Raw genomic sequence first — 14,674 nt, 5'->3', positions numbered from 1 at the left:
TTCAGTAAATCAATAAAGGCTGGTTAAATAAATTATGGTACACCCGTTACATTAAAATGCTATGCAATCCTTAAAAAGGGGGCAAGTCTCTTATGTATTATATCAAATGACCTCCAAGTATGATACCAGTTATATAAAAAAAGAGAATGAGGGCTTCCCTGGTGGCGCAGTGGTTGAGAATCTGCCTGCCAATGCAGGGGACACGGGTTCGAGCCCTGGTCTGGGAAGATCCCACATGCCGCGGAGCAACTAGGCCCGTGAGCCACAATTGCTGAGCCTGCGCGTCTGGAGCCTGCGCGTCTGGAGCCTGTGCTCCGCAACAAGAGAGGCCGCGATAATGAGAGGCCCGCGCACCGCGATGAAGAGTGGCCCCCACTTGCCGCAACTAGAGAAAGCCCTCGCACAGAAACGAAGACCCAACACAGCCATAAATAAATAAATAAATAAATAAAAATTGTATAACTTTAAAAAAAAAAAAAAAAGAGAATGAAAAATATATAAACATATTTGCTTGTACATAAGCAAAATATCGCAGTGAGAACCAATGAGTAACGTATCTACAACATACTCCATTGTTTCATACACACACAAAATACTAAATATAACCCCAAGTTAAAAATAAACTTTTACCTATTTCAGAAGTTACTATCTGTAAACTGAAAAGGATTTTTCCACAGAAACAAGGTGGTAGGAGGGTAGTGAGTAAGTCTAGTAGGAAGCATTTACCATCCACTCATTTCACTCATTCTCTATTCTCTGGGACTAAGGAAGCAGGAGGAAGAAAAAAAATTCCTAGAAGGCTACATTTAGCTCAAGTTTTAGTTAGTCATTCTCAATATGTACACACCAAACACCGGAATATCTTATTTTCCATTTTGTTCATAATACTATCCCTGTATCTTGATTTATGCATGTAAAATAATTCATTTGAAAAGAACTGTAAGCCAAAGAAAAGGAATTGCTAAAACAGATAAAAATTGCTAAATACATTTTAACTACTCATCACTCAGATGGAAAACCCAACTAAGGTTGCAGCAGTAAAATGTGGTAATGAAGGTCATGAAAAATATTTTAGCCAATAATTACAGAAAAAACTCTTCTACCAGCTGTAAAATTCATCAGACTAGAATTACCATACATAATTTTTTGTGCAGCTCCATGGAGGTGCACAATCTTGCACATAGCAGCATTCACTAATACTTTAATGAGTAAATGTTAATACTCTTCAGTGTCCTTTCCCCCTTAAAAAAATCACTTAAGCTTTAGTTTATTTGAAAGTGCTGAAAGGTAAAAATAAAGCAAAACAGACCCTGAGATTAGTAAATCTTCAAATTGCTCACTTACCTGCTTCTCTGAAATAAAAGTTTTACACAAATGCCTCTTCTCTCTTAAGTCATGGGTGCACAAAATAGAAATTTCAACTAATGCATTTGAAACTCAGATGTACACCCCACACATGGCATCGTGCTGGGTGCTCACCCAGAACAGGAGAACACTTAACCTTAAGATTTGGAGTTTACTTTCAAGGACCTTAGACTCTAACAGTAACCCTAAAGCAAGTAAGAATTAACTACTGAACAACTTTGCAAGTGATGAGTACAAACTAGAGCTAGGAGAGGAGAGTCATGGAGGAGAGTCACTGCTTCCAACTGGATAGATGATAAATGGCTTTCTGGAAGAACTGAAATCACACTTGACCTTTGATTTCAACATATAAAAAAGAAACGGAGAAAGGCAGTACATCATAATGCACAACAAAGCTCTGGAATAGAAATGCCTTGTTTTTAATCCTGTCTCTATCATTTATAGACTAAGAATGAAATGTATTACTTAATCTTCCTAAGAGTCAATTTCTTCATCCTTAAAATTGGTATAACAGAACCTAGCTCACATACAATGAATGCACAAGGATTAGCAAATAGCACTCAATGAATGTTACCTTCTACTTAAAGTTGGGGGGAAAAGGACAGTATGACCAATGTGATAGAGAATCAGAATGTAAAGTTCAGTTTTGCTGAAATTAAGACTTACATAAAAAGTAGGAAGATATAAACTGGAAAGATAATTTGAAACAGACATTAGAGTTCTGAAAACCAAGTTAAAAAGTATGCAATTAATTACTTAGGAGTCCTGAAGATTTTGATCTAACAATAGGATATAAATAAGTCGGGCAACCAGGCCAGAAGAACTGGAAGAGAGAAAAAGACTGGAGATAGGGAGGTCTGTTAGGAAACAAACTGCGATGGTTTAGATAAGGAGTGAAGAGTCCCCTACTGAGCACTGTCATTAGTAAGAATTATTAAAAGAAAGAGACAGAACCCAATAACCAACTTGAATGGGAGAAAAGAAATGAAGGGAGGAGAAGCCAAAAAAATGAAACTTCAAGCCCAGATAATTTGGAGAAATGAAAATAAGTGAACATTTTATTTTCAGAAACATACAGTAGTTTGAAGTTCAGATGAGAGGATCAGGTACAGAGCTAGTAATCGGGAGTTAAGAGCTTACAACTTTGAAGTGGTTAAGCCTGAACATAATTGTGTGAAAAATAAATGCATACAGGTACTCTTGGAAAAGCTCTAAGATTCAAATGCAAATGTGTATATGCAATATCCTGGGGAAAACAGTCTTTAATCAAACTTTCAAAGCATCTACAACACACACAAAGTTTTTAAAAACCACAGGCATGTATTACAATAGAAACCATCCATAGGAATGAAATGTGAATGAGGGAGCAGGAGTAGAAATGATTAAGAAAAAAAGTCTTGGGAACAGAACTAAGAATAATACAATTCAAAGGCAAGAAAAAGAACTTAAGGAGATAGGACTGATTTGAGAAGAGACCCAAAATATTATGGATCCAAGACATGAGAAGTTTAAAAAAAAAAAAAAAAAAGGCCGCTATCAACACTGTCTAATGTTATACACAGAGGTCAAAGAATTAAAATTTATATAAAGTATTTACATTAAATAAACAAATTCATTGGTAACATTGAGGTAAGCAATTCTGGTTGAATACAAGTAGCAAGAAACTATATTGTAAGGCATTAAGAAGTAAATGGCTGGGGCAAATGAGTGAAAAATTAAAGGCTGACTACTGTTTCAAGATTTAACAGTGACAGGAAAAGAAAGCTAGCATGAAAGTGACTAGAAGTATGATTTAATTTTTTGTTTTATTTTTTGCTATTGTTGCTAAGCTTTTCTTCCTTAAGGAATGGGAGACTGACTCTGTGCCCAAAGGATCTGTAGAAAAGAAAAGATCAAGGGAGGGAACAGGTACAAAGTTCAGAAATAAAAAGATCACTTTTCAGCTCTTCCTGTAAAACAGGAACAAAAATAAATTTTAATGTGGTAAGAAAGGTTTAATAACAAGTGTGGGTGAAGGGGAAAAGACTACAAAAACTCTAGGTTTCTTTCTTAAACTCTAAAGCACTGATAACCATGATGCTTTAGAACTTTGTTACTTTACAATAGCAGCTACTACTCCAAAAATGTAATAGTAAAAATGTGTATACACACACACACAGAGTAATAGGAAAGAATACACTGTATTGTGTTGTAGTAAATTAAGAACAAGGCTCCAGAGTCAAAAACTTGAGTTTAAATCACTGTTTAGTCACATGTAAAAGCTGTGACTCTGGGCAAGTATCTCAACTTCATGCTTTAGTGCCTCGGGGTCATCACTTGCAAAATGGAGGTAACAGTATTTACCTCACAGAACTTGAAAGTAATACAAAACTTTAACAACGCGTACAAATATTAATGGTAGCAATAATAGTAATGCAACCTATTTGTGTTTAATCAACCCGGTATTTAAGAAAGGAGGGAAGGGCTAGGCTCTTTAAAATATGTCTCATTTAATCCTTTCAACTACAGAAAGAAACAAGTATAATTCTCCCTATCACACCGACAAGGAAAAGGGAGGTTCATTTGCCTAGATTACTCAGTTAATAAGTGGCAGAGCTGAGATTTGAACACTGGTCTATGGGGACACAAAAATGTTTTCTTTCCACTACACAATGCTACCTCCACAGCACTACATAGTAGCAGGAGCACAAAACTAGGTGTTTTGTTCTTTACTACTAAACTCAACAAAATCTGGGCACATCATTAAGTCCATCTGTCTCTCAATTTTATTTTCTGAAAAATTAAGGGGTTTGATTAGATCTTGAGGTTTCCCTTAAACTAAAAATAATCCATGATTTTATTAAATCACCACATTTAGTGATGTGTAAACTCAGAAAAAGTTTTAAAATACAGCAGAAAACCTCTTCTGTTTAAAAAACAAAAAAACATCGAAAGAAGATAGCTTAATTTTTTTCCAGGACTGCACATTATGAAAAAGAAATCAATGTTAAAGGCAAGACCAACATCTAATTTTATTATTAGCATGCATGACTAAGCAAATGTTTGGGAGAACAAAAACATCAAGTATTTCAAGATGACAATTTTAACACCTATATTTTCAATAATTATGAAAAAAACCTCAGAATCTTGATATACCTACAGACCTTATAATCAAATAAAATACAGATTTACCAACTTTTATTTCATGTTGGAACTGCAACCAGGTTGACTTTTTTCTTAATGTCCATCTGAAAACTTTCCTCCCCTAAAACCCTTCACTGGCTTCCCACTACCCTTCAATGTGATCCCAAATCCTTAACATGACTCAACAGTCTCGTGCGATCTGGCTCCTCTCTCTGGAACTATCCACTGGCTCTTTTTTCAGTTTCTTTCAATTCCTCCAAGACACCTTTTTTTCCCTTTATTTTAGGGCCTTCATACCATCTGCCCTCCAAAACCTTGCTGTCACAGCTCTCCATTCCCAACCTTTTGCCCCAGCAAACTGCTCTTCATCCATCCCGGTTGAGATGAAGTATTATCGTGCCAGGAAAGCCTTTCCTGACCTCCCAGACATATATTTTGACAGCATTCTGGATTTATAACACTCACTAGTCTTATGGTTACTTGTTCACCATCTGTCTTCTGTGCTAAGTGGTAAACAATATGAAGATGGTCATTTCATGTCGTGTTTCCTAGTATTTCCCCAATATCTAACACAGTGCTTAGCACAGAGTAGATTAAGTGCTCAATAAATATGTGCTGAATTAATACATTTAAACTATGAGGCAAGTCTAAAACCATCAGATACTTTACTAGCACAAATAGCTAAAAAAGTTCTATACACGTTTTGAGTTCTGTCTTATCCTTGGTCCTTCATATGGTCCTGCCTCAAATAGGTGCTATATGGCAATTACGAAGTAAAGCAAAAAAAAAATCTCTTTAGATAACAAACACGTCTTCAAGTTTCACAAAACCAAGGTTAGAAACCATAGGTCTTAAATAACTGGAATCAGCTTTAAAAGTCATCTAAAAGAATTCACCTGAAATGCAATTAAAGAGACAGGAACTTGGATAAGGGCACATTTTTACCACAGTAGTGTGCATTGTAAAAGGACCAATCCCAGCTCCCATCACTGTCTAGGTTCTACAAGTAGTGCTTTATTCCAGCAGTAATGACTGCACTGCTACAGTCATCTGAGTAGGCTATATGACACCCGAAGATGCTTTATTAAAACTCAAGAAAAATGACAGGCAAAGTAGCTATAATCTTCAATTAGTGGAAAAAAAAAAAAAAGGAAATGGTAATAAAGCTGGTAATTTGAGAACTGAATGCTTAAAAAAGGGAATGCTATTTTAACTCAAAACATTCTTCTAGTTTTCTGTTCACCTAACACTTATTGAGTGCTAATTACAAACCAGGCAGTGTTCAAAGATTTTCTTAATACATATTCATTATTTTCCCCATTTGAGACATGAGGAAGGAGGCACTGAGCTAAGTAACTTACCTAATATCATACAGCTGGTAAGTGGCAGAGGCAGAATTCAAAGGCAGCCATTCTGGGTCCAGGGTTCCCCCTCTCAACCACTATTACTACACTCCTGCCTACTCTCTCTCTCCAATCCACTTAAACAGGGCTTCTATCCGTACCACCCTACTCCAGTGAAACTTTTCACAAAGTTCACCAATGACTTCTACCTTGCCAAACCTAAGGGCCACTAATCTGCCTCCACCTTTTTCATCTATTATGCAGTATCCCATCAAGTTGACAACCCTCCTCTTTTGTCATACATTTGTTTTATTAGTGACATGTATCCCAATTTTCTTCCTACCTCAGACCTGGACTCTCTTCTCTTCCCTATCTACACATTCTTCCTCAGAAACTTCCCAGTCTCATGGCTTTAAACACTATCTGCATGACTCCAAATATTTCTAGTCCTGGCCTGAGTTCTAGACTCATACCCAAATACTTATTTGACATCTCACTTAGATATATAACACCTTATACTTAATGATCAAAACCAACCACCCTACCCTTCTCCCCTCAACCTGTTCTCTCCAAGCCTTCTCTACCAACACGGATTCAGTTGCTTAGGCTAACTTCTTAGTTATCACCCTTGACTTCCCTTTCCCTTATCTCTCACACCCAATCCATCAGCAAGGTCTACCAGATCTATTCATTAAACATATTTAGTTCTGTCTCCACTCTCACTCTAACGCAAATTATCTACAGCTCTGCCTACAATGTCCTTCAGAATGGTCTCCTTACTTCCCTTCTTGACCCCTTAACCTCCACAAAGCAGGTAGAGTTAAAACAAAATCAGATCAATCCCTGCCTGCTTTAAATCATCTAATGTCTTCCCATTATAGTTTAAATTAAATCCTAGCTCTTGACCACAGCCTAGAAGATCCTACATGATTTGGCCCCTGCCTACTTCTCACACTTCACAACCTTCCATCCTCTCCCCCATCACAAGGTTCCCTGCAGCCACAACTGCCTGCTTTCTCTTCCTGGATCACACCGCGATCATTTCCACTACAGAGCCTTTGCACTTGCTGTTCCTTCTGTAAGGAGCATTCTCTCTCCAGACTTTCACGCAGAGTTCCTTCTGCTCCTTAGGTGTTGCTCAAATGTCACCTCCTCTGATAGGCCTTCTAGTCACTCTTTTACATGATCCTCTACTGTTACAATCGTCATTACTCTTATTACCTGAAATTAGCTTATTTACTTGTTTATTACGTCTTGCTGATTTTGGAATTTAAAAACTCTAGCCCCGACCCTCCCACAGTACGTATAAGGAGCTTAATAAATTTATTAAATGAGTGGATATTCCCCGTTGTGTTTTAAGCTGTTTATTGTAAATCAACCAATTTTGATAAAACACTTGGCCCATTTTGCGTGTATTAAAAGATAAATCCTTAAAACACTCAATTTTTCCAATCTAATACGTTTCAGCACTCTGAACCCCCTCAAGCACACACACGCACACAGAGTCACCTATAGAAACCTACTTAAAACTGCTAAATAGTCCATATGGATAGACTGCATTTTCTTCCTCCAAGCTAACAAACGTGTAGGTGAGAAAGGGGAATTTTACTGGGCACCTTAGCACCTGTTACATCTTCAGCTAACAGAGGTGCTGATGAGCCAGACAGCACATGGGAGACATGGCCTTTCTTTCAGGGACTGAATGTAGGTAAAACGTGAGTGGCTGAGACGAGAACTGTTCTAATCCGTAATAAGGACTATTTACCTCATTTAAAGAAACAAAAATAGTCTAGTGGACAGCGGATTATGCTCGGATTCACCAGAAGAAACCGATCTGGGGGCCCTCGGCAAATACGAGTTGTGTGTGTAGGTTGTTGGGGTCGGTCTACAAATAACGGGAAAACAAGAGGAAGAGACATTGGTTTAAGAACCAACTCAGCGATAAGGTAAAGGTCAGCTCAGGCTCCCAGGCGTATTCTGAACCTGGGAACGAGGGTGGTAGAGGAGAAGAAAACACAGAGCCCTGGGACCTCCTTTCACCGCTTCGGCCTCCACGGCAGGCACATGAGGCAACCGTGAGTCCCCCTATCTCCCACTTCCACCCCTGCAAGGAAATAGCCCCCGGATACTCACATGGGCTCGAGAGTCTTGCTGAGCCAGGACTTGAGGGCCTCGAAGTTTTCAATGATCATTTTAGAAACCATCCACAGCGGCCCAGAGGCCCGTCACACTAGTCCGCCCGCCCAGGTCGCGGCCGCTACAGCCGCCGCTGCCCCCGCCCCCTCCTCCGCGCGCCGCCCGCGTGGGCCGCGGTGGGAGGCGCCGGTGGCAGGCTCCCGCGAGCCCCGATGGGCCAACAGTTCCAGGGGGACGGCCGCAGGCCGCGAGTCCACGGGGTGCCAGGAGCTCCCCCTCCCCGGAACCCGACCCCGGCTGAGGCAGCAACGGTTTGCCCGGGCCCTCCCCCTTCTCTCCACGCCAGCGAATCTTCCTGGACCAGAGAGCGACACGCTCCTAGACCCGGGCTTTCTCTCAGCTTAGAGACCAGGTGCTGGTTGGCAACGCAGAAGAGGCAAAAGTGAAGAAAGCGAAGACGAAGGGCAGCTGAATGGAAACGGTTCGGGGGGTCTTCCCGGCTCCCAGCACCCCCAAGAAGATGGCTGCCGATAAATCTCGCGAGAATTGTTGAAGTGTCGCGGTGACTCCCGGAGCCTGCTGGGAAGAGACGTAAGATCAGTGGAGAGCGCGCTAGGCAAGTATGGCGAATTTTGCGTCTTTGCGTGGCTTGTGGGCCCTGTGCTTTTTCACGCCTTGATTCTCTTAAGGAATAAAGACTTCATTTTTTTTGCAGGGAGGGAAAGGCCGCTGATTTCAGGATCAGCGGGAACCCCAGCCCGTCCTCTGTAACAGACGGCGTGGCGCATCGGCTGGAACGACCCTGCGACGGGAGCGCTCCTCTGAGAGCGTCCACTCGGATGTGGCGGGATGCAGGCGACCTGGGGATTACAGGTGTGCTGCGCTGTGCTGCCTCCTCCGTTTACCTCAGGGTCCTGCAGTACTATATTCTGCATGTGCTGTGCTGTGGACAAGATTGGGAAGAACGGGCTGGTCTCATGTAACGCACTGAGACCTCCAGAGGCATAGTTAAGTCTTGTCCAGAATTACTCGACTTCATGCATGGGCACAGCACTAATGACCTAGGGATTCCTCCAACCCTTGACAGTTCTGAAATAGTTTCCAAACATCTGAAACTTCCGGACTTTTCCCCAGCTAGAAATAAGTGTTTGTGTTTTTAATTCTCTCCGTTTAGAGCCGATTCAGCCCCAGATAGGGAAATTACATAATATCAAAAGAGAGAGCCTTCAAATCAGCATCCTAAATAAAGTAACTTCCTTTCTCCTGGGTGGTCAAATAAGTTTGATTCCTGCCTCAGTTGTTCTATTTGCTATTATTTACTTCCATTAAGGTACTAGGTGGAATTTTACAAAAAGTCTAGTGCCTGTTAACTGTAATGAAATGAAAATAATTCACAATTTAGACACTTAAAGTAGACCAATAAAAAGCTTTTTATGGCAGACACAGTGGTAGACTAAATTGTTAAGAACTCTGAGTTTATAATTTGCTAGAGTCAAGTGTCCTTAAGCAATAAGTGGAAAAGATTTGATAAAGTCAGAAAAGCTTGACATTTGTTTTAAAATATAGCATATAAAGTAGTATGCAAATTAGAAGCCTGCTACTGATTAACCAGGGTGTTGATTAACAAGTGATTTAGCGAAGTGAAATAAGCTGGATGCAAAAGGGCAACTATTCTGTGTTTCTACTTATGTGAGGTACCTAGAGTGGCCAAACCCCTAGAGACAGAAAAAATAGACTGTTAGTTGCCAGGGGCAAGAGGGGTAGGGGAGAATGGGGAGCTATTTTTTAATGAGTAAAGAATTTCAGTTTGGGATGATGAAAAAAGTTCTAGAGATAGGCGGTGTTGATGGTTGCACGACAATGTGAGTGTTGTGAACTGTACACTTAAAAATGGTTAAAATTTTTGTATATTTTGCCACAATAAAAAAAATGATTTATAAATTTAATATTGCTAGGGAAAATGTAAAATCCTAATTGTTCAGCCTGTCTGTTTAATAGCCTTGCCACAGACTGACTCCAGTTTTCAACCTCATCACCAACTGTTGGGTAACTCTGGCTCTCCACTCCAGCTAATCATCATTCTTCTGTTAAATGCTATATAATCCAGGGAAACAGATTTGCTCACCTTTCCCTTCTCCAAACATTTATTCACATCATTTCCACAGGGAATGTTTCCACTTACTTCTTTCTCTGGCTATTCAAACCTTGCCCATCCTTCTCTCTCAGTACCACTGCTACTGTATTTTTTAATCCTTCCTTATTTTTCCTAAACAATAGTAACAGCCTTTTAATTTCTCTGCCTCTTAGCTGCCCCCTTATCAGTTCATCTTCAGTTGCCTTCATCATCATTGCCTTTAATAGCAGTTATTGTAAAATTTGGATCTAATCACGTTAGTTCCCTGCTTAAAATCTTCATCAACTTCCACGTTGTCTTCAGGATAAAAATCTACATTCTTTAACATCTATAAAGGACCTTTTAAAATCAGACTCTTCCTATATGCCTTAGAAACTTCTTTCACTGCCTTTCAGCCTTCGCTTCAGCCACCCTGAACTACTTCATGCTCCTTGAAAGAGGTGTGTTCTCTCACTAAACTGATCCATTGCAAAATGTGTTTCCCTCCCTTGCACTTGAATCCTACCCATCCATTAAATTCAGTGCATACAGCATCACCTTTAGAAAACCATCCTTGACCTCCCTGCTCTAAAGCAGGAGTCCCTCTGAGGTTTTATCACATCAGCCTGTGCTTGCATCTATTATAACACTCATTGCTTTATTTCTGCAATTATCTGATTATCTGTTCATTAGTAGATTATGGTTTTGAATCTCCTGTTCCGTGCATAGCCCCTGATATATGCAGTCAATTCTCAATTCTCAATTTTTTGAATGATCAAACAAAGCCCTGCCGCTTCCATGAGATCTTCCCTGAACGATGTAGCTGATAGCACTCTCTTCCTCCTCTAAATCCTTAGTTACAGTACTTGTTATCACTCCACGACTAGTCATCAGTGCTTCCTAGCATGATTCTCTTTCTTAACTATTATCATTTATCCCTCATCGCTTCAGTGCTGCATCTTCTTTGGCTTTGTCTTCAGAGGTGATAGTTAGCTAATGTGATAAGCAGTGCAACTAAGAAAAGACTAAAACAACCCGCATAGACTACTTTATGTATTCAGTAACAAACATTTCAGAATGTCCATTATTAGGTTACCTCCTTAACATTTTCCAACATACCATATTCCTTCAAAGCCCTGTGACTTTGTTAGCACTGTTCCTTTTGCCTGGAATGACTTTCCTTATTGCTCAAATACCAGATGCCCTAGGCAAAGGTTGTTGCCTCTTGGTTCTTACCTGTAGAATAGGAGTTAAAACGTCTTATTTAGTTTTTCGTCTGTCTGTCTAACTAGATTATGAGTTCTTTAAGGACTAGGACTCAAGTTTATTCCTCTTTGTTCTTTCTGCACGTAGCATAGTGTCTGGAACTCAGAAATGTTTGTTGAAGGATATAAGAAGGAAGTAGAGGCAGGGGAAATATTTTCGATAGGCAAGTCATAATGATATATCTCCCAACAGGCCTATGTCTCCTTACAGTTTACTTAGCTGCCCTGATCCTAGGAATATTCTCTAGAGTATACTTAACTCCTCCTTAGGTTCTTCAGTTCTCTCACCTAGCTGATGGAGACAATCTTATTACTCTCAGTGGTGCTTTGGGGGTGTTGATTAAACACTTAGCCTGTATTTCAACATCACAGACATATTCTATATTTTTTCTTCTATTTTATAGTCAGTACTCTGTCCCGAGAATCACGTTTAGGTCTTTATTCTCTCTGGAATACATGCCATTATTTGGTGTAAGGTGGGGATCTAGCCTATTTTTTCTCCAAACAGCAGGCCAATTCTTCTCTATAATTCTACTGAACAGTCTCTCCCTTCCACATTGATTTTCAATGCCACCTTTATCATATATTCATATTTCCATTTATGTATGGCTCTGGTTCTGACCTCTTTTTCAGTTGGTCTCTTTGTCCATGATGACGCCAGTACCATGTTGTTTTTATTTACCATTGTCTTATAGACTGTCTTAATATGTCATAGTGAAAAATCCCTCCCCTTTGCTCTTGTCTTTCAAATTTGACTTAGCTAACTGTGAACCCTTGGTCTACTAAATACTTCCTAGAACAAGATTGTTGAGCTTAGCAAAAAAAAAAAAAAAAAAAAAGATCCTTTATTGAATTTATAGATTAATTTGGGTTGAATTGGCAGTCACAGAGGTACTTTGCTCAGATCTGCCTTCGAGAAATGAATCACTGCCCAACTGCAAGGCATGTAGTTAGCTGACAGCCTTCAGTCATTAACTTCTTCTGGGTTCACCTCATCTTCCAAACTGAAGTTAACACTATTTTCAGGGCTACCCCTCTCTCCCATGCCCATCCTCAACTAAAGACTGAGTAAGGCATAGTATAAGGACCTAATGTCAACATTAGGATGACAGAGGCTTTTTCAGGCCTGCATGGCAGTCTGATGGGTCCCCCTGCCTAATCCTACTTTCTCCCTTTCTCTTTCACAAATGCTATCCTCCAGTAAACCTTCTGTGCTTCTAACTCCACCTCAACATCTACTTCCCAGAGAACCTAACCTGTGACACAAGTCATCTGATTCATTCTATTTTTATACATTTTTTTAAAAAATTATAGTTAATAAAATCTAACTGTCCCTTCTGGCCCAATTACTTCTTTGAAACCATCCCTAGCCACCTTCATTTAATATGATGTCTCTCAGGACATACGTTCTAACAAACCTTTGACTTTCTATGGCCATCATTGATTTAGCCCCTATTGTTTTATTTTTTAATGCACATATACTTTATCCCCTGTGGCCTCTTTAGTACCGTGTTTCATCAGTTACTTCCTTATCTCATGTTTGCAACTCTTGTACTCTGTTGGGTCTTTCCAATTCATCATTCAACAAATGTTTACTAAAGGTCGGCTCTGTTTCAGATATACTACTACCTGCTGAGAATACAGTGATGGACAAACAAGGCATGGTATCTGCCCTATGGTGCTTATAGCCTAATTTAGAAAGGGAGACATTTAACGGAAAATCATATAGGAAAAAATTTTTAATTTTTATAATTAAATTTTTAAATTTTAATACAAGTTATATTAGGTATTATGAGAGAAAATAGAAATATGAACCATTATAACAATTTAGACTGGAAAGATTCAAGCATGGCTTCTCTTAGAATATAGTGTTTAAATGGTTAAGAAAGGGAGTAATGAGTAGAAGTTAGCCATGTGAAACAAAATAGAGACAGGAACATTCAAGGCAGACATAATAGCTTGTGGGATGTTCCAGAGGTAAGGAAGAGCTAGGCTCTTAAAGAAAGCCAGAGAGGTGGGAGGGTATCAACTTAGGGGGAAACATGGCTGTAGGTCAAATTAGGTAAACAAGAGCCACATTAAGATTTGTGAACTAGATTTTATTTAAAATATGATACACAACCATTGAAAGTTTTTCAGTATGACAGGATGAATTGAAAACATGAACATACGTACATACTTCTTTTAAAAAAAAAGTTTAATTAAATTTGGGAATTTTTAAATAAAAACAGAAGGGAGGCAAATCACTTTTAACATAATAATGCCAGGATTTTTATTTCGCTAGAAGTGAATCAAGAGCTGGACTTCCTTGGTGGCGCAGTGGTTAAGAATCCACCAGCCAATGCAGGGGACACGGGTTTGAGCCCTGGTCGGGGAAGATCCCACATGCCGCAGAGCAGCTAAGCCCGTGCACCACAACTACTGAGCCTGCGCTCTAGAGCCTGTGAACCACAACTACCGAGCCCACGTGCCGCAGCTACTGAAGCCTGCGTGCCTAGAGCCCGTGCTCAGCAACGAGAAGCATGCACACCGCAACGAAGAGTAGCCCCTGCTCGCCGCAACTGGAGAAAGCCCGCACGCAGCAAAGAAGACCCAACGCAGCCAAAAAATACATAAATAAATTTATTTTTTTTAAAAAAAGTGAATCAAGAGCATGTTAATAAAGGGAATACAGTTTTCTCATCTGAGACTAGGCACTGATGACTTGGAAAGAAAAATAATGCTTGCTGTGGTAAGGTATATCCTTAGGTAATTTAAGAGGAAACACTTCAGCAATTGCTGATAGTGTAAATTGGGATCAGAGGACATTCTATCATTTCCCCCTTGATAAATTCAGAGCACTTCTAGTAAAAAAAGAGTTTGTGGGACAATCACCAGTTCTTCAGTGGGCACTCCATTTATACCTATAATTGCTTATAATGACTCCGTATGGCAGTACTTTTATAGAAGGGACCCAAAACAGTATAGAGTAAGAAGACTAGGCGTTGTGCTATTAATACCCTGAGCTCTTATTCCACATAAGGAGAGGAAAAGTACTAAAAAAAAAAAAAAAAAATGCTGTCCAATAAAAGTATAGTGTGAGCCACATATGTAATTTTAACTTTTCTAGTGGCTACTTTTTCAAAAAGTAAAAAAAAGTGAAATTAATTTTAATGATATATTTTGTCTAACTTATCCACAATATTTTCACTTCACTGTGCAATTAATATAAAGATAATTGAGATATTTTACTTTGTTGTTACTAAGTCTTTGAAATCTGGTGTGTATTTTTATACTTACAGGTCATCTCAGTTCAGACAAGCTGCATCACAAATGCTCAATAGCCACAC

General features: G+C 39.5%; 1 protein-coding gene and 1 long non-coding RNA gene across 23 annotated transcripts in view; one reads left to right on the top strand and one right to left on the bottom strand.

The window, feature by feature from the left end:
* RBM26 (RNA binding motif protein 26) overlaps positions 1-8,104 on the bottom strand; it is an 84,843-nt gene extending 76,739 nt beyond the window's left edge. For all 22 annotated transcript variants that reach the window (XM_057533044.1, XM_057533059.1, XM_057533048.1 and 19 more), the window contains exon 1: positions 7,965-8,104. In XM_057533044.1, the coding sequence (XP_057389027.1) occupies positions 7,965-8,035 (71 nt within the window). In that variant the 5' untranslated portion in view covers positions 8,036-8,104. The remainder of the gene's footprint in view (positions 1-7,964) is intronic.
* Positions 8,105-8,450: 346 nt separating this feature from the next.
* LOC114238377 (uncharacterized) lies at positions 8,451-14,503 on the top strand. Its single transcript, XR_003623767.2, has 3 exons — positions 8,451-8,587; positions 8,683-8,840; positions 13,630-14,503. It is a non-coding gene; the product is annotated as an uncharacterized LOC114238377 (long non-coding RNA).
* The last annotated feature ends 171 nt before the right edge of the window (positions 14,504-14,674 follow it).

This window comes from Balaenoptera acutorostrata, chromosome 18 (assembly GCF_949987535.1).
Source record: "Balaenoptera acutorostrata chromosome 18, mBalAcu1.1, whole genome shotgun sequence".
NCBI classification, from domain to species: Eukaryota; Metazoa; Chordata; class Mammalia; order Artiodactyla; family Balaenopteridae; genus Balaenoptera; species Balaenoptera acutorostrata.
The sequence above is the reverse complement of the archived record's forward strand: the minus strand, read 5'-3'. Positions and strand labels throughout refer to the sequence as shown.